At 39.5% G+C, this 19,076-nt stretch overlaps 2 protein-coding genes across 3 annotated transcripts; both read right to left on the bottom strand.

Annotated features, from left to right (window-relative positions):
- Nucleotides 1–463: 463 nt before the first annotated feature.
- On the bottom strand, nucleotides 464–2,462 carry olfm4.1 (olfactomedin 4, tandem duplicate 1). Its single transcript, XM_013276255.3, has 5 exons — nucleotides 2,289–2,462; nucleotides 2,010–2,186; nucleotides 1,706–1,918; nucleotides 1,489–1,636; nucleotides 464–1,410 (listed from the first exon to the last, which is right to left on the bottom strand). The coding sequence occupies exons 1-5, from the start codon at nucleotides 2,340–2,342 to the stop codon at nucleotides 575–577; spliced, it is 1,428 nt and encodes a 475-aa protein (XP_013131709.1). The 5' UTR covers nucleotides 2,343–2,462; the 3' UTR covers nucleotides 464–574.
- Nucleotides 2,463–2,556: 94 nt separating this feature from the next.
- Nucleotides 2,557–17,797, bottom strand: lrrc74a (leucine rich repeat containing 74A). Of its 2 annotated transcripts, XM_019348609.2 has the most exons (15): nucleotides 17,639–17,669; nucleotides 8,647–8,781; nucleotides 7,961–8,565; nucleotides 7,662–7,834; nucleotides 7,479–7,586; nucleotides 7,282–7,375; nucleotides 7,008–7,057; nucleotides 6,810–6,891; nucleotides 6,633–6,718; nucleotides 6,370–6,564; nucleotides 6,188–6,283; nucleotides 5,334–5,477; nucleotides 5,043–5,147; nucleotides 4,827–4,912; nucleotides 2,557–3,424 (listed from the first exon to the last, which is right to left on the bottom strand). In XM_019348609.2, exons 3-15 carry the CDS (start codon nucleotides 8,070–8,072, stop codon nucleotides 2,815–2,817), a joined length of 1,941 nt encoding a protein of 646 aa, XP_019204154.1. In that variant the 5' UTR covers nucleotides 8,073–8,565; nucleotides 8,647–8,781; nucleotides 17,639–17,669; the 3' UTR covers nucleotides 2,557–2,814. The 2 variants fall into 2 exon arrangements, with proteins under 2 accessions (XP_019204154.1, XP_019204155.1); XM_019348610.2 differs by lacking the exon at nucleotides 8,647–8,781 and having other exon boundaries at nucleotides 17,639–17,797.
- Between the last annotated feature and the right edge of the window lie 1,279 nt (nucleotides 17,798–19,076).

Here is a 19,076-nt window from a genome sequence, read left to right as displayed (position 1 = left end):
TTGACATTTTGTTTCTAATTCTGCATAATTTGAATTTCCAGGATGGATTTCCACGTTTGAGTTTAATTTTTATTGTGGGAAAATGTTTAGTTGAGTTTAGATCAGTTTCAGTGTTAGTTTTTTGTTTTGTTTTTTTAATCTTTTTAAATTTTACTGAATAGAGGGCACACATCTGAGGCAAGATTTAGGAAAATTAGTACAGGTGTTACAATAAAAATATAAGTTTTTGAAACAGTGGACACACTCTTCTAGACATGCCTATCAATGATTTGTCAGGGAAGTTATAATAATTACAAATATTGTATTAATAGTTAGCAAACTAACTAAAACAACAGATATTACCTCTACAGTAGAATAGAATAGACGTTTTTGAAAGTACAATTAAGAACCATTTTTATTTTAATTCTGTTTTAGTTTTCAAAGTTCACAAAAAAAGACACTCATGACACTTGTGTGATGCTTGAAATCATTTATTAACAATCAAGAAGGATTAGGAGCTCATTACTCGACAAGATGAGACAATAGTTGGTTCATTCTTATGATGTGATACTTCAGAAAATATCAGATCTTCAATTTAGGTTAAAAGAACTTGTGGCGGCGTGGTGGCCGTAGCCGCAGCTGTGTGGTTAAACCACAGGTGGTACTGGACATAGTAGCCATCATTGTACATGTAGAGCTTCTGGTCAGTGGGATTGTAGTGCAGGTTGGAGTACTTCTCCTGGAACCTCTCAAAGGGAATACTGATGTAAGTTTCCTCTTTGGTTTTAGTGTCATACTTGTAAAATATCTCTTCAGTGATGGTATCGATTGTCCTGACTGCATACAAAGTGCCACAAACCATGAAGGCATTGCTCACACCCGGCTTGTAGATACTAGTCTCCATTTCCTCCTCTATCCCAAAAGACGCCTCATCTATTTTAGCAATGACCATCCGACCGGCAGACTGCTGTGTGGAATAGGTCACCCACAGCCCGGTCTCATCGGCAGCAAAGTCAAAGTTCTGATTGGAGAAGTAAGCATAAGAGAAGCCTGAACTAGCCTTGGGGATCACCCTGGACTCATATGCCATTGTGGTGAAATTCAGTTTAGCTAACCCAAACGGGTTGTTGATCTGATAATACAGAGTATTGTCACGGAAGATAAAATTGGTTCCTGTGCCACGCCAACTGGTTTGTAAGTTGTGATGCTGAAAGTGGTTTCTTAAAATGAGGTTCTTGTAGTTAGTGTAGAACCTGATGTCAATAATGGAGGCACCTGTATACCCAGAGTACCAGTACATGGACTCTCTGTCTGGAATAGGTTTTGAATCTTTCCCCCATCCACCAAATTTGTAGCCAGCGTTTAGATGGGCATTCAGTTGGCTTACTATGGGTTTGCTGAGCTTGGTGATACCAGTGTGTGCACATGAACCTGCAGAAGGAGAGGAAAATTAGGCCGTAATCACAAAAACAGGGATTACAACTGGAATGATGGTATAAGTGAGCTTACCAATGTTGGGGTAGAAAAGCTCCTGGTGGCGTCTCTCACACTCCTCTAGTTGCAGCTGCACCTTAAGGTATTCTCGGCGTGTCACCAGAATTAAATTCTTGTCGTAGGTCTTTTCCAGCCTGTTCAGGGTCTCCACCATGACTGTAATCTGAGAGATAACACAATGGATCTCCACTGCTTCTGCTGGCTTTTAAAACACCTTCAGCTCGGGACTTACCTGTACACGCAGGGATTTAAGGACAGCAGTGGAGCCGTTGATGGAGAGCTGCAGGTCTATAATCAAGGCCTCCACTTGTTTAATCTCAATCTTTATCTCATTCCGTTCACTTTCACTGTAGCCATCAGGATTCTCCTCCATTTTTTCAATTTCTGCTGTCACTTTTAGGATCTTTTCTGCATATTCTGTCACCTTGATTTCATATTCCCCCAGCTGAAATTTAATTGGGAAAAAAACATTCAAAAATGTTTTTTGTCACAATTATGTAATCTTTTAATGCACATGTTCCCTTATGAATAAATACCTTGCCCATTTCCAGCTCCAGTTCACGTGAGATCTCCACTGCGGTCTGCTCTATCACCACCAGATCACCTACAGGAAAAGTTGAACCAGGCAGGAAGGCGTCACAGGAGCACCTTTCACCACCTCCACCTCCGGACTCATTCCTTGGATTCCCTTCACTCCACATGCTCCTCACTCCCTAAAAAAAAAGAGTTAAATGGAAGAAATCGTCTCACCCAAATATGTAGAGAGCTTTAAAGGATAAAGATGAATCGCTTGATCTACGTCATGTCATGCATACCCCCCAGGCAACTGTGGAGCTCAGCAGTGCTGAGAGATACAGAGTGACGATCATTCTGCTGCAGTCAGAGTGGTTATGATTGAGATAGGTGGATCGTTTGAATTTATATATCCTCCTGCATCATATCAGAGGACGCAGCACCTGTCTCAGTTCACAGAGTTATTAGTTCAGGAACATGCCAGGATATAATGCTCATTCTTATCTACAGCAAACAGAAATTAACCTCAGATGTTTGTTTACAATTATCCTCAAGTGTGTGGGCTCGCATGAGAACAACATTCCCGAATACCATGATGAAATATTATGTTTCTGAAGAAGGCCCATCCCACTCACTGTCATTAACTGCAAGGTGGCGAAGACATGACTGCTGATAACTTATTAAAGCAATAAATAAATATTTTTAAATAAGACTGATAATCAAATTTGTTATTTATTCATTTAAAAATATTGCATGACATAGTAACCAAGGGAAAAACTCACAACAGATATAATATACCACACAATACAGCATCATACAGAGTTCATGTCACTTGACCGTTACTGCAGGGTTCTTTGAAGCCTTGTCTGCATTCTTCTTCGGTTTCTTTTTCTTCACTTTCTTGGCTTTGACTTTACTTTTACCCTCTGACTGCTTTACATTAAGAGCGGGCCTGGATCTCGTCAGGCTGTTAGCAGTGGGGCTTAGCTTGCTGTGGCTCATCTCTGGATCAGAGCGAACGCCCTGAGCAGAGATGGACTTGTCTGGAGCAGAGCGAGGGGAATCGGCCGACAGGTTTGGCTGGGAGTACGAGCGCATCCCGGAGGAGCTGGTGGGACGGTAAGGCGTGGCGCCTCTTAACATGGGCAGGTGGATGTTGCTCATGTTAGTGACAGAGTAGCGGCTGCTGTTGGACATGACAATGTGGTGCCAAGAGCTGAGAGGGGTGGCGGAAAAGTATTGAGGGCCACTCGAGTCTTCTTTGGCACCTCCCGGAGACATGACCATGGAGCTGCGAGGTGTCACCGCCTCCACGGCACTTTGGAAGGTTTTGAGAATGCGGTCACTCTTCTGCTTCTCTTTCTTCTGACGGGACTCAAATTTCCTAAGCTGGCGGCGGTGATCCCTCATCATTTGTTTCCTTGTATCTGCCAGTCCCCTGCACAGAATGGTCAGATTATAGTATAAACATCACTGACTGCTTTTAGATTCATACGCCAACCAATTAACTACCTGTCTCTCCACAACTGCACTTTTCTGTGAAGCCTAACAACTTGAACAGCCTCTCCTACCTCACTAACGACTTCACTACAATCACTACTTGGATGTCCTTAAATTCTCTCAATTTCAATCCCAACAACTGAGGTTCTTGTGTTCGGCCCTGACAGCTTCTCATTCCACTGGCTGAGTTAGAGTTAATTTCAAAATGTTAGTATTTATCTATGTGCAGTGTGGCAGAACAATGAGGCAGTAGTTAACACTGCATGATGGTCCTAGTTTGAACCCACCTGTGTATGGAATTTTTGCACGTTCACTAGGTACCCCAGATGAATTACATACAGTATAAAGCCCATCATACCCAGGCTTCTGTATGCATTAAGATCTGCTTTAACCTTATTCCAGCAGTAACCTCCCTGATCATATGATCAGGGTCTTATAATTGTGATATTTATTTATTTTATGCTCATATTTTAAATCTAGAGGCGATCATGTTTTTGAGACTGTAGCTTTTAAACTTTGGTACAACCTTCCTCAGCCTGTCACGATGGCTGAATCTGTGGTCTGCTTTAAACAACTGCTGAAAGGGGTTAGCTTTTTCTTAAACCTATGATCATTACTTTTTATGTAGTTTATAAAACACCTATATAAAAATATGAATGTAGGGATGAATGTATAGACCACATGGTTTATCATCTGTTTGTATGCTGAGCTACGTGGACTTCTTTAACATGTGTTTTTATCCAAACTGTGGAAGAAAAGTTCCCATACAAGTTATTCTTAGCTTATGATTCTCTCTGTGCTATACATAACTATACATATATAACACTATTACTACTTCAGTGGAGCTTCTGCGATTAGTTTGGTGAGTCTGTCTGTTTGTCTTTTAGTATGATTACTTAAGAAATGTGGTCAGATTTTTTTCAGGCAGATTTGCAACAAAAAAAAAAAAAGAAAAGAAAAGGAAAAAGAAAAAACAACTTCTGTAGTAAATTATATATACAGTAGATCTGTGAATATTTGGAAAAAGCTTTTACCAATCCAATATCCTAATATACTAGTCAAATAGACTTCTGCTGCAAGTGAGTGAACTTTTCAGGCTTGAAGAGGTTTGCAGTTTTCAGCTACTCTTACTTTTGCTGGGGTCAGTTGAACTTAAGATCTGGGCAAATTCCCAGGCCATAACTAAGACACTCTATGCCCAGCTGTACTATCAGTAAACGAGAGATAAAAATAATCAAAATATTAAAATGATAAGCTTTAACACACCAAAGCTCCACCTTGTAACGTAAATATTGAAGCTTCAGATGTGAGTATATTTAGACAGTATGGGAAATGCTCACCTGTAGTCCACCATTCCTGTCCTGTCCCGATCAAGTCTCTGAATCAGCTCCTCAATCTGGTATCGGTCCAAGGGAATGCTTGATTGCTTACAGTTTCACACAAAAGAGGAAAAGGGAATCAGTTTCATAGTTGCTCTCTTTATCACAGTAAACTCTCAGTGAAATGCACTGACTCTACACGGCTCCATATACAGTATCACAGTTTGTTTGGAAAACCTGAACTGCTTTCCTGAAGTCAGTAACAGACACTCTCATGATGCCATCTTTATCGATGTTTCGAAAGAAATCCCACAGCCGCAGTTTCCGTTGGTCCAGATAATCCTTCAGAAGCATTGGTAGAAGTGATTTTGACAATAAATAAATGCAGTCCAACAAAATAAGTAAACAGAACAGCAAATATACTCTGAATAAAAAAGAAATAATAAAAATAAAGATATATCGTGTATATTTTCACAATAAAATTCATGCAGTAGGTGTCAGACGCTCATTCGACCAACTGAGACAGACCTGAATGACTTTCATTGGATCAACACGTTTTGGTGGCTTCTTAGCCATGAAGCCTCCTACGCCTCCATACTGTACATCCAGACCAGGATGCTCCTGACACGTCACCTCCAATAGATGCACAAAGTGCTCATTTACCAGCACATTCTGTTCAGATAAAAGACAACATGATATACACACACACATTTTGCTTCCTATGTCAAAAAAAAAAGGGAAAAAAAATTACAACTTTGACTTAATATGAACACAAAATTGAACTGAAATCAGAGCAAAAATGACTTGGTTAAAGAGAAAGTTCACCTTATAATTACATATGTTTAAATCTGGCCTGTAGTGCAGTTTCTCTGTATAGACTTTTTAGATGAGAGTTGCTCAGTTTCAGTAGCACTGAATATTTCCAGAAATGACCTGGTTGTGAGCAGTTTCATTACTATTTTTTCTCCATAAAACAACACCTGCTGACTGTATAACTGTGCAGAAGGAAGCGTGCATTTACCCATGACAAGAACCTGGTGATTGTGACAGCTTGGCAGGATGTAAACGCTGATAATGCTTTCTGCTATGATGTAATATCAACCAGCTGCATGTCTACTTTAGATGATGTTGTTTGGTAGAAAGAAAAAACTACGTCGTGCAAGAATTGCTCTGAATTGCTCTGAATTGCTCTGCTCTAATTGGATCTTGATCTGCGGAAAGAAACTCAAGAACTGGGACATTTGCACCAGAACAATTCACATGGATAAATCCGACTACAGGCCTGCAGAACAATATGTAAATTTGATTTGTGGATGAACTGTCCCTACAGTCTGTGGTAATCTGTCATGACATGGAGCAGAGCAGGATGCACTGCCACTCACACATATGTTGATCTCCTCCAAGGCAGTTTTAGGTGAGTTCTTCACCACGTTGACTAGAGCCAGTGCGCCCTCTACTGTCAAAGAGTTATAAGCCAACTAAAGAAGTAGAAGACATTATCCGATATTTCACTTGAAGCCATGACTGTGATACACGTTTCCCTAATGCAATTTCGTCCACCCACCGTCAGGACTCTGAGTGTGTCATTGAATTCAAGACCCCTGCACAGCATGCTGACACCTTCATTGGTCAGGCGGTTATTGTTGAGGTTGAGATGCACCAGAGTGGTGTTGAATTTGAGGGCTTCTCCCATTGCCAGAGCACCTTCGTTCCCAAAACCGTTCCACGATAAGTCAAGGTGCTTTAACATCATATTCACCTAAATGGGAAGACTGTGATGAAATGCTGCACACAGAGTAACTAACAAATTTTGTTAATCAGCCCTACTTTTAACCCAGCACAAAAAGCCACAGCCCCTTTCATTCTGAGATGATTCCAGCTGAGGTCCAGCACCTCCAGGCCCTCATTGTTTGCTGTAGAAATAAGAGAGCCAAGTCAGTGAAAGAATACATCTATAATACTATTAAGAACTAGTCTTAGACCTATTAAAACCTTTTACCATACCCAGCAGCTGTCCCAAATGCTCCCCTCCTTTTCCACAAAACTCATTATGGCTCAGATCCAGTACCTTTATCCTGGAATTGGTCTTGTAACAATATAACAATGTGACAGGTGCAAGTAGCAAAAGAACAATTTATGAATATAGAAATGACTAAAATGGGTTGTTATGTGTGAAAAAGCAGGACATAACTGATAACTTACTGACAGAGCATCTGCAAAATATTTAGCATCATCATCAGTAAATCCATTCCCTGCAGGGAAGAAAATGCTTTCAAAACAATCATGAAAAAAAAAGATCACAATAATTATCGCTGTTAAATCGACAAACTAATCAGAAACTAACCTCGACTAACCTGTCAGGAAAAAGGCAACCCCGACAAAACAAATGTAAGCCGACTGTTTGTGATGCCTATGACTGTCAGTCATTTGTCACGTAACATCTGACAAGTTAAATGCATTGTCATATGCATATTACCTGAAAGCTTCACAGATTTTAACGAAATGCTGTCCAGCAACATTTTAGCCACATACTCAGCTCCAGCAGATTTCAGATGGTTGTGGGATATATCCTGAAAAAAATGTATTATTAAAACCAAATTTGATGTAGAGCTCTCAGATTTAGACCTGAAATACACTTGTGCCCTCCAGTGGTCAACCTGGAGTCTTACATACCAGGTGCTGAATGGTGAAATTAGCCCTCAACGTCTCCATGAGGTATTTGGCTCCCTCAGCTTGAATTGAATTGTCTGCCAGTGCCAGGGCGCTTATTTGCGTATCAGTCTAAATAAAACCTGATCATCAGTTTTCTATTTAAAAGTGCCTCATTGATTAACAGCTCTTAGATGTTAAACCTACCACTAAAGCAATAGCAAGTGCCTTGCATCCCAAAGGTCCGAGCCCATGGTGGGAGAGTGTCACAGCTGGAGAGTCAAGGTTTCGAATAAAGTAAGAGACCGGCACCACACCTACCAGCTTGCAGGCCTGCATGTACACCTCAGCAGTGTCCATCTCCTTATTGATCTTATTTCCTGCATATTATAAAAGTCATAAATTAATATAACTAATGTATAGATTTATAGTAACAACTACTAAATTACTTAGTATTTAAACAAGAACCTCAAGGATTATTCCATGATTGAATTTAATATGCTCACCATCTGATTCCAAGTCTTTGTCAAACTCATCGCCAAAGCTGTCGAGATCAGTTGGGGATGGACAGTTGTCATCGTCTTTTAAGCAGAGGGACTCAAATGACAGTATCGACATTATGGCCTGTCTTTAAAACGTGTCCTTTTTGAAACGGTTCCCACTCACAAACATCAGGCTGTGATGTGCCTGGTAAGAACAGGGCCTGTGAAATGAAAGGGGCCTGTACTATGCCCCGGGTAATTCTACCCCTCAGGTTGTGTGTCTTGTGTCGTTAACAATTTATGCATCACTCGGGTTACAATCCTAAGCAAAAACTACAGTTATAGTGTGCTGTAATTTAATTCTGTCAGGGTTCGCTTGAGGACTCACACGCAGGACTCAGAGGCACAGTTGGTATTTATTACAGTTCCACCAGCTGTATATACAAATAGTGCAGGGGTAGTGCTATATACAAAGCGGTGACAGGGAAAAAGGCTCCGGGGAAATCCAGGTAGGGAAAAGACACTTGCTCCTCTTCTGACTCTCTCCTAATGTGACCAGTCTCTCTCCAAACACTCACAAAAAAAAAACAGGAATCCACTCGGGGAATGCAGGGTCGGGTCCAGGGGATCTATGTACAGAAGAAAACACACGTTAGAGGTTTTGCGCAGGGAAACGAAAGAGAACTTGCTCAGAGCTGGGCTGCACTGACGCGAGTCACACACAACGATCCAGCGATGAGTAGAAGCCACTCCCTGGCTTAAATGCTGGCTGCACTGATGAGGCCTAGGTGTTTCCTCTTCAGAGGGGCGTGGGCCGAGGGCGTGAACCCGCCATGAGTTCCGCCCTGGCGAGAGAGAGAGGGAGAGAGAGAACGCTACTAGTCAGCGGCCTGCTGATCCCCTGGCCGTGACAAATTCATCCAATGTCACTTATTGGGACAATCTCCCACATTTACAAAATTCAACACATGACAGTCACAAGCAAAGTATGATACGTGTGCAGATCAACCAATGGATCACCTCTGAGTCACAGAGTTACTGTAAATATCAGTTCTCTGGGAATTAAATGCTGCCTTTTAATATTTTAACACTGAAAATAATACAAACTGACTTTTATATGCATTATACACTCATAGCTCCCTACAGCTTGCTAATATAGAGATAGAAATTAAATGAAATTTTAGATTTCAAAACAGATCAGAAGTTTCATAAAAATGTAATTTGATCTTCTTAATTGAAAACTGTGACAATCCATCAGTTTGATGGAAGAAAGTGTATGTTTATGAGCAAATGCTAATGCTAACAGATAGAGCTACCAGTCGCTGCACCGTTGAAGTGTTAATATATAAAGAGTTTACTGGGTCAATACTGGATCAATACTGGAGTTATTTAGCAAAAAGAAAATTGAATGCATTTCCACTGTAATGATTACTAACTGGTGCTTTATGTAAGCTTTTCTCCTTCTAGAAAATATGGAGCATTTACAGCCATTATAATGCTGAAAACATCATGAATTAAAGACATTTAGACATTTTTTGCTAGAATGGTTATGATAAAATGGCCAGAAATATGTATAGCTTCTGCATTTAATACAATTAAAAGATAAAATATATAATGCACTTATTCAAGTATTCACCAGTGATAGAGAAACGAGGATTAATTCATTCATTATGTCAGAGATTTATGGATTTCCACACAAGAATTGGCCAATTTCTGAATGATTGTGAGAAAGTGCAGCGCTGAGGTCTAAAGATGCCAGCAGAAATGAGACAGCAAGCTGAGAAGGAAATTTAGTTAATCGTTTAAATTTACTAGTCAACACAAATTTCAGTTTATATGAAGATTTAAGGAGGAAAATCCATCTTTGAAACAGGTTTCAGTTCAAATATACATGTAGTGTAGGTAGTCTCTAAACAGCTTAGAAATTATATGTTTTTTTAGATTACTGTAAACACGTAGTAAAGGCTCATAATCAAGGGAGTAGGGGGGGAAAAGGCACAAAGTTTTAGAAACTTGCTAGGAGCAAGTGAAAGCTTTACTAATGGTTGAAGCTGTAACTTCTACATCCTGAATACAACCTGAACCAAATGCACCATTAAATAACAACAGTAACCTAGCATTGTGTTTCAGCCCACGCCAGGCTGCAGAGTGCAGTTGTCTTCATTATGCTAAAAATGAATCTTTATCTTTGAACAGGAACTTATTACTTTGTTAAATACATGTTTTTAAAAAACATGCATACAGAGACAGTAGCTCTGTTTAACAGTACAAACAATAAAACCTTTATTGTTTAATAAAATGTAAACAAATAAAACTAAATTAATTAAAATGTTATTGAGCAGCATGGAATGAATATGGTGAAGAAAAGTCCAAATGTATTATTTTTGAGGGTGTCGAATCTCAGGAGGCTTTTTTTTTTTTTCATATACAAATATATGCATTTTAAGGAGTTTGTCACGGCTGGGGTAGCAGTCGTGTGGTGTTTGCAGGAGGACCCAAGTTGCAGACAACAGCGGTGATGCGAGTGAGGTTTCTTGATGACGGGTGACACAAAGCGGTGATGAGAATTACAAAGTAAACTGAACTGGGAAAGCTAGTAAGCTGACCTGAAAACATAACACAAAGGGAAGACACGAGGCGAGAAACAGAGAGACACGGAGAAACACTAAAATAACACAGATGAACCGACGATGAGCACAGACCGACACCCACCACACACACACACACACACACACACACGGTAATTAGGAAATCACACGGGGGGGGGGAGCACAGCTGATCCTAATCACAAGATGACGGGGAAACCAACAAGCTAAACACAGTTAAGTCACACACGGATCTACAAAGTAAAACAGGAAGTTCCCAGACAGAATACAAAATCAGAATAAAACTAGAACACGAGAAAAATAATCAAAACAAAACCACTGGGTGTGCAGATTCAGGACCATGACAGAGTTACTTAAATACAATGAAACAATAATCTTTTTCATGTTTATTCAGATTAAAATTGTTAATTTAAAAATTAAATACCGTTCAAAAGCTTCTGCTACGTCCCCCCGAAGGGGTCTAGGCATGCGAGTGAGGGGGATCAGTAACAGATGAGTCCGGAAACAGAATGAAAAGGAAAACAGACAGAGTTGTTCTATAATTATATAGTTTTATTACAAATAATATAGTTTTATTACAAATGACGTTAACTTAAAGAGCCGGCAACGCCGTTTTACCAATAATGCCAAAGGAACAAAGAAAACACTCGCAGCAACAAAAGAAAAAGCTATCAAACAAATAAGGGAGGCACTTCCCACTTCTCACACTTCATCTCTTACTTCTCACTAGTGATGTGACGTTCTGTATCGAGGCTTCAAAGCTTGTGTCGAGTAATGGAGGGGGCGTTTCCGCGATGCGCGTATCGAGGCTTGCTTCATTTACAGGGAGTGCAGAATTTTTAGGCAAATGAGTATTTTGTCCACATCATCCTCTTCATGCATGTTGTCTTACTCCAAGCTGTATAGGCTCGAAAGCCTACTACCAATTAAGCATATTAGGTGATGTGCATCTCTGTAATGAGAAGGGGTGTGGTCTAATGACATCAACACCCTATATCAGGTATGCATAATTATTAGGCAACTTCCTTTCCTTTGGCAAAATGGATCAAAAGAAGGACTTGACAGGCTCAGAAAAGTCAAAAATAGTGAGATATCTTGCAGAGGGATGCAGCAGTCTTAAAATTGCAAAGCTTCTGAAGCGTGATCATCGAACAATCAAGCGTTTCATTCAAAATAGTCAACAGGGTCGCAAGAAGCGTGTGGAAAAACCAAGGTGCAAAATAACTGCCCATGAACTGAGAAAAGTCAAGCGTGCAGCTGCCAAGATGCCACTTGCCACCAGTTTGGCCATATTTCAGAGCTGCAACATCACTGGAGTGCCCAAAAGCACAAGGTGTGCAATACTCAGAGACATGGCCAAGGTAAGAAAGGCTGAAAGACGACCACCACTGAACAAGACACACAAGCTGAAACGTCAAGACTGGGCCAAGAAATATCTCAAGACTGATTTTTCTAAGGTTTTATGGACTGATGAAATGAGAGTGAGTCTTGATGGGCCAGATGGATGGGCCCGTGGCTGGATTGGTAAAGGGCAGAGAGCTCCAGTCCGACTCAGACGCCAGCAAGGTGGAGGTGGAGTACTGGTTCGGGCTGGTATCATCAAAGATGAGCTTGTGGGGCCTTTTCGGGTTGAGGATGGAGTCAAGCTCAACTCCCAGTCCTACTGCCAGTTTCTGGAAGACACCTTCTTCAAGCAGTGGTACAGGAAGAAGTCTGCATCCTTCAAGAATGGAATAACTTTGCTGCTCCCTCGTTTAATACTTAACCTGACAGTTAAAGTTTCTGCAGTCCCCTTCAGCCTGTTACCCACTACTCTCTACCTCACCTTTGGACTAGCCAGAAAGAGCATCTGTTCTTTTTGTTGTAGTTTTTCACTCGTGCCCCACCTGATGTGACAACCATGCAGTGCTTCACACTTGACTTTCTGCCTTGTTGTAGCATGCGTCCAAGAGTACAGAAAACAGTACACCTCTCTGAACAGTGTCTGGGAGGCTGTGGTTGCTGCTGCACGCAATGTTGATGGTGAACAGATCAAAACACTGACCGAATCCATGGATGGCAGGCTTTTGAGTGTCCTTGCAAAGAAAGGTGGCTATATTGGTCGCTGATTTGTTTTTGTTTTTGAATGTCAGAAATGTATATTTGTGAATGTGGAGATGTTATATTGGTTTCACTGGTAAAAATAAATAATTGAAATGGGTATATATTTGTTTTTTGTTAAGTTGCCTAATAATTATGCACAGTAATAGTCACCTGCACACACAGATATCCCCCTAAAATAGCTAAAACTAAAAACAAACTAAAAACTACTTCCAAAAACATTCAGCTTTGATATTAATGAGTTTTTTTGGGTTCATTGAGAACATGATTGTTGTTCAATAATAAAATTATTCCTCAAAAATACAACTTGCCTAATAATTCTGCACTCCCTGTAAATGTTTTCATTATTAAATCATTTCTTTTTTGCAAATGGTTATCAAACTTTGCCAATAGTCCAAAAACAAAAACAAGCAAACAAACAAAAAAACTCTAAACTGTAAAAAAAAAAAAAAAATTCTTTAGAAAAACTGAAAAAAGTCCTGGTAATTTTCTGCCAGGAACACCTTCTGTTTTTTTTAGTACAAAACAAAATTGGTTTTTATTCTTTTCCTTTAATTCTCGTCAATTCAAAAACTGTACTAAAATATGTCAGCATCCATCTCCTCATAAAATGACTAAACAGCAAATCGATGAACAAAATAATTTACAATCTTTAAAATTTGAGCTTTTTTATTTTCCTTGAAATGAGTTTGTCCTCATGTAAAGACATGGAAGTGACTTCAAAGTGTTGTCTTTAAACAGGATACCTGGTAAACATTAACAAAAATGGAAGCACATTTAACAATATCCAGAATACATTTAAGCTAGAATCACTGCCTCATGGTTATTTGCATCAGCCAAATTGATAAGTTGTGGTTTAAATTCTTGTCTGTCGAATCATGTATATAGTCACTTATGGCCAAATACCAAATGGCATTTATGTCATCAATGAAGCCGAGACTACATTTATCCTAGATTAACATTGCAGGACCTCTACCTTGCAATATGAAGCGACTGAGATGAGAGATGCTGACATTTAAGCGGTGCTCAATGAAAATAAAATTAAATTAAAATTAAAAATAATAAATTAAAATAAAATAAATATAACTGAACGGATCTAAAGGTGTTCCCGTAATTTGGGTTTATTAGAATAAAACAGATCGATGATCACAGCCCCCTCAGCACAAGGCTGACAGGACTTTTTGAATGAATGAATGAATAAATTAAACAGAATAAAACATAAAATCAAAAAAGACAGATTACTATGCCAAACTTCCAGATAGACTGCATTTACTGGATTTGTTTTGTCTGCTCTTGCCTTTCAAAGACAATGAGTACAATTAGAAGTGCTTGTTCTGATGCAAACTTTTCATCAGCAGCAAAGGCATAAGGATCACTTAAATGGATCACTTAAACTCCGGTTGATGGTGCACATCTTTTTCTCTGCTGTGCTAAAGACAGGGTTCGTACGCTTTTTTCAGGGTCAAATTCAAGCACTTTTTAAGCACTTTCAAGATCCGTTTTTAAGCTTTTCCAGCACCCCCCCCCTCCCCGCCCCCAAAAAAGAATGCATGTTTCAATTCGCATCACCTCAGTAAGACCATGTGAAAAGACACCTTTACTCCCCTTTTGTTAGGACATAGAAAAACGCACCACACAAAAATACTGCAAAAGGAACGGTCACCTTTTATACTTAGTGTATAAACTCAAAATGCACATTTCACTTAAAAATTAAGATGTGCAAATGTGAACAAATCAACTTGTTAGAGATATTCTTCTCCTGTTGAAAAAAAAAACGAAAAATAAAGAAATAAGTCTTCTCATCAGATATTGATGCTTCTTTCCTGTGTGCCAAAAAAATAGGAGACAGATGTTTGCTTGTTTTTTAAGTTATTTCCCAATAAAACTGTTTTATTGCTAACTACATTGCTGTGTGTATTATTGCTGAAGTCCTAAATGATCACCTTTAAAGTGTTTGTGCTAATAACATCAAGTCAGACAGGCATGGAGAACAGCACTGACTGTTTAAGTAGTTTAATGTGTAGGTGGCGATAAACATATTTTGAATGAAAGCCGGGGAACTTTGGTAGCACAGAAACAAGTGGCTATTCTTTGTGACCATATGGATCACTCTTATTACCATTATTTCACCCAAAGGCACCAAATTAATACTCAAAAAAGCTGCAGCAATACACACAAATATAAACAGCACTTGGTGACAACTTTGCTTTTAGCCGTTAACCCTCTGGTGTCCAGGGTATAATTGGCCGTTTTCGACTACTTTTGATCTGGCCTCTATATTTCACCTTTAAAAACTGTTTATCTTGCCAATCTGTTATTATCTCATTTTGACATAATGTGTCAGCACAATTGATCTAAATTCAGACAAAATTTAAAATACAAGTAGAAAGTGATATTTTTGACTGTAAAAACCACAAGGATGTTTAAGGAATCATTTTCATAACTTGAAATGCAAATAGAAATTGGACATTTTTAAAAAATATGAACAAGTTTTGCAAACAACAAAGTTATATGGTACTATTTACCTAAAAATGCAGCCAAGACTCAGACGTTTTTTATATAACCATTCAAAACTATTTACAGAACAATCAGGTGCTCTGCATCAAATAAGAAGGCACACAAATTATTTATGCAACTCCAAAAAATAGTTTGTGTCACTATAACACAGATGAGAACAGCACAGGGATAAACCTGCAGGTCTGACAGCAGGTGTGTCACTCAGCGTTTACACTGCAATCTGCCTTTGGTGGCTTTGGCTACGTTCACACTGCAGGTCTTAATGCTCAATTCCGATTTTTTGACCAAATCCGATTTTTTTGTCTGCTTGTTCACACTACACATAAAATGCGACATCAAACGCTCTCCAGTGTGAACGCTCAAAGCGGCCCGCATGCGCAAAAGAAGATGTCACACACAACTCGCTCTGTTTAGACCCAGAGCAAACAATATTGTTTGACTGATTGCCCTTAATATAAAGACTTCGAACTTTATGTTTCCAGATTTTTACTTTAAGTTATTTTGTTATTTACATAATAATGTAGATGACCTAATAATGATCCTTTTTGCTGTTTTAGAGGAGCGGTGCTTCAAAGGATAGTTGCAGATTTCTTTCAGAATCTGCAGAAAATACAGTAAAAATAAAATGTTCACATTTCTCCAACGTGGTCTTCCTAACAGTTTCACCGGATGGTAGGAAATCGTTCGCGATGTCCTATCGGGCGCTTCTCCGGCGCTGATAATTGGCGTCTGTCTTGTGTCAGTGACGTAAAAGACGGATTTAATGCGACCTGACCGTTCACACAGCAGTCGCTTTCTAAGGCTACGTTCACACTGCAGGTCTTAATGCTCAATTCCGATTTTTTGATCAAATCCGATTTTTTTGTCTGCTTGTTCACACTACACATAAAATGCGACATCAAACGCTCTCCAGTGTGAACGCTCAAAGCGGCCCGCATGCGCAAAAGAAGATGTCACACACAACTCGCTCTGTTTAGACCCAGAGCAAACAATATTGTTTGACTGATTGCCCTTAATATAAAGACTTCGGACTTTATGTTTCCAGATTTTTGCTTTAAGTTATTTTGTTATTTACATAATAATGTAGATGACCTAATAATGATCCTTTTTGCTGTTTTAGAGGAGCGGTGCTTCAAAGGATAGTTGCAGATTTCTGTCAGAATCTGCAGAAAATACAGTAAAAATAAAATGTTCACATTTCTCCAACGTTGTCTTCCCAACAGTTTCACCGGATGGTAGGAAATCGTTCGCGATGCCCTATCGGGCGCTTCTCCGGCGCTGATAATTGGCGTCTGTCTTGTGTCAGTGACGTAAAAGACGGATTTAATGCGACTTGACCGTTCACACAGCAGTCGCTTTCTAAAACATCGGATACGTATCGGATTCAGTACCACATACGAAAGTGACCCAGATCGGATTTGAAAATATCGGATTTGTGCCGTTCACACTGTCATACCAAGATCGGATACAGGTCGCATAGGGGCGAAAAAATCGGATTCGATGCGCTTTCGCCTGCAGTGTGAACGTAGCCAAAAACATCGGATACGTATCGGATTAAGTACCACATACGAAAGTGACCCAGATCGGATTTGAAAATATCGGATTTGTGCCGTTCACACTGTCATACCAAGATCGGATACGGGTCGCATAGGGTCAAAAAAATCGGATTTGATGCGCTTTCGCCTGCAGTGTGAACGTAGCCTTTTTTGCAGCAACTGTGACGTTCACCAGTAGAACTGACACACAAAATAAAACAACTACACACTAACTACACAAGACAACACACTAACTTGAGACTCCAAACACGATAAACGTCACAAATCTCACGTATCAAAACTCTCTCTCGCTTTATCGCTCTCTCTCTCTCTTCCCTCTCTTCCCAACAACCAAATACCACATGTTACCGTATCATTTTTTGATTGGTCGACATGGTACATTTTTCCACCAATAGGGAAGGAGTGTTTTTCTTTTTTCACTCACAAGCAAAGCGTGTTTGCTAGCGCTCTCCATAAAAAAAAACACAGTTTTTACCGTTTCTTCCTGGAGTAAACGCCACTGTTGTATTCAGACCCCCCCCCCCCCAAAAAAACAAAAAAACATCGGTTTTACGTGACCTATCAACACAATTTAAAAACTGGTATATAGCTTGAAGTCCGCACGTTCGACCCAAGTTGAAATGGAGACTCTGGGTCCGTTGACCCCAGAGGGTTAATCAGAAAGCCTTAAGTTAGCTAGTTATGTATCGGGCTAATGTTTAAAGCTTTCACTTGCGTTAATTACTCATATTACTGCTAAGTAATGTTAACTATGTTCACAGCATATTCCGTAATAGCGCTGCCATACTGCATCACACTCAGTGCATTTCAATCATTTCTCCAGCGAGTTTGACAGCTAGCAAAATAATAATCTTTAAAAAAAAAAAAAAATAGCATGTGTAACGTACGCGTCGCGTACTGGAAAATTATTTACTAGGACTCACCTATCATGCGACCAGAGAGCGCAAACTCCGCCATTGTTGTTTTCCATCATTAAAATCAAAAGCATTAAAACAGCGACCTACAGGTATGTTAGCGAACTCATCCCAGACTGTCCGAGGGAAGGGCGGGGTCACATATTGAAACAGACGCAAGGCAGCCCAGGCGGGGAAAATTTGCTTTTGCTTTTTGTGACTCATTTTATTTCTCTATCTGATAAGAAAACAATTCAGTCAGATAGCTATTTATTGTGAATGAAATACAGTTACATTTTCAAGCACTTTTAAGCACCACATCTGAAATTCAAGCACTTTCCAAACCTTGAAAAGAGGACATTAGAATTCAAGCACTTTCCAGGATTTCAAGCACCCGTACGAACCCTGTAAAGATGCTCTCAGCTGTTTAACTTTAGGGATGGAGAAAAGTTTGACATATTTCACGACCATTAAATATTAGCGAGGTCTCTGAGAATGAGGTCAAGCAAAAATCCCTGCTTGTGCTCATGGACCCTAAATTTCAACAAATAAGACGACAAACTGCTGAGTGACACAAGAGTCTAGGGGAAGGGCAAGCATGAAGTGAGATGCTGTGTGTGTGTACACATGTGCTCACACATGTTGGTACCTCTCTCCCTGTAGCAAAGTCCTGAATAAAGTCTGAATGTTCAGTCATTCAAGATCCATATGAGCTGTAAAGAAAATAACCTCAGCTTTTTCTTGGATGTTCAAAGTTTTTCAGTTCATACAGGAACATCAGCACTCTGGGTGAATGTATCGCTGTTTACTTTCCCTGTCTCATTCAGCCTGGTCAGGATGTGTTCAGAGGAAAAAAGAGGAACAGAAAGAATTTTTAAAAAGTTAGGGTTTTTTGTTGCTCTTTTACTTTTAAGCCAAAACTAAAATGAATAAAGCTACAAGGTTTAATATTGAGAAAATTGAGGTGGAAAATGACTTTAGCATTATATAATTCAAGTAACATACATTGAACATACCATCAAAAAGTAAAATAAATCATAGCATTAAACTCACCTTGTTAAGTTGATCAGGCTTTTGCTTCATCCCCTGAGACCAGCTGCACTGAATCATCACCAGCTTTTGTCCTCATCTTTTTTGCTCAGTGAGGTCTTTCCTTTCTTGGCCATTCCTCTGCCAGCTGCCTTTGAACTGGAAAACCAAAGTGTGTGATCACAGGTGAAGTAAAGGATATTTTGCCAGTGCAGAGTTTAGAGTGCTCCATTTGGTGACAGCTGTTGAACAACATTTCTAAGGATGTTGAAAAAGACATATTTCTGTTTACTATTAAGCAAAAGCATTACATAAATCACCTTTTCAACAAAAGTTAGAGCGAAGGCACAGTTACAGGGAAAATGTGTCTGTCTGTGACTAAACATTTCTATGTGCCACAACATGGACATAATGATTAAATGTACTGAGGTGAGTAATT

Source organism: Oreochromis niloticus, linkage group LG19, assembly GCF_001858045.2.
Source record: "Oreochromis niloticus isolate F11D_XX linkage group LG19, O_niloticus_UMD_NMBU, whole genome shotgun sequence".
NCBI classification, from domain to species: domain Eukaryota; kingdom Metazoa; phylum Chordata; class Actinopteri; order Cichliformes; family Cichlidae; genus Oreochromis; species Oreochromis niloticus.
The sequence above is the reverse complement of the archived record's forward strand: the minus strand, read 5'-3'. Positions and strand labels throughout refer to the sequence as shown.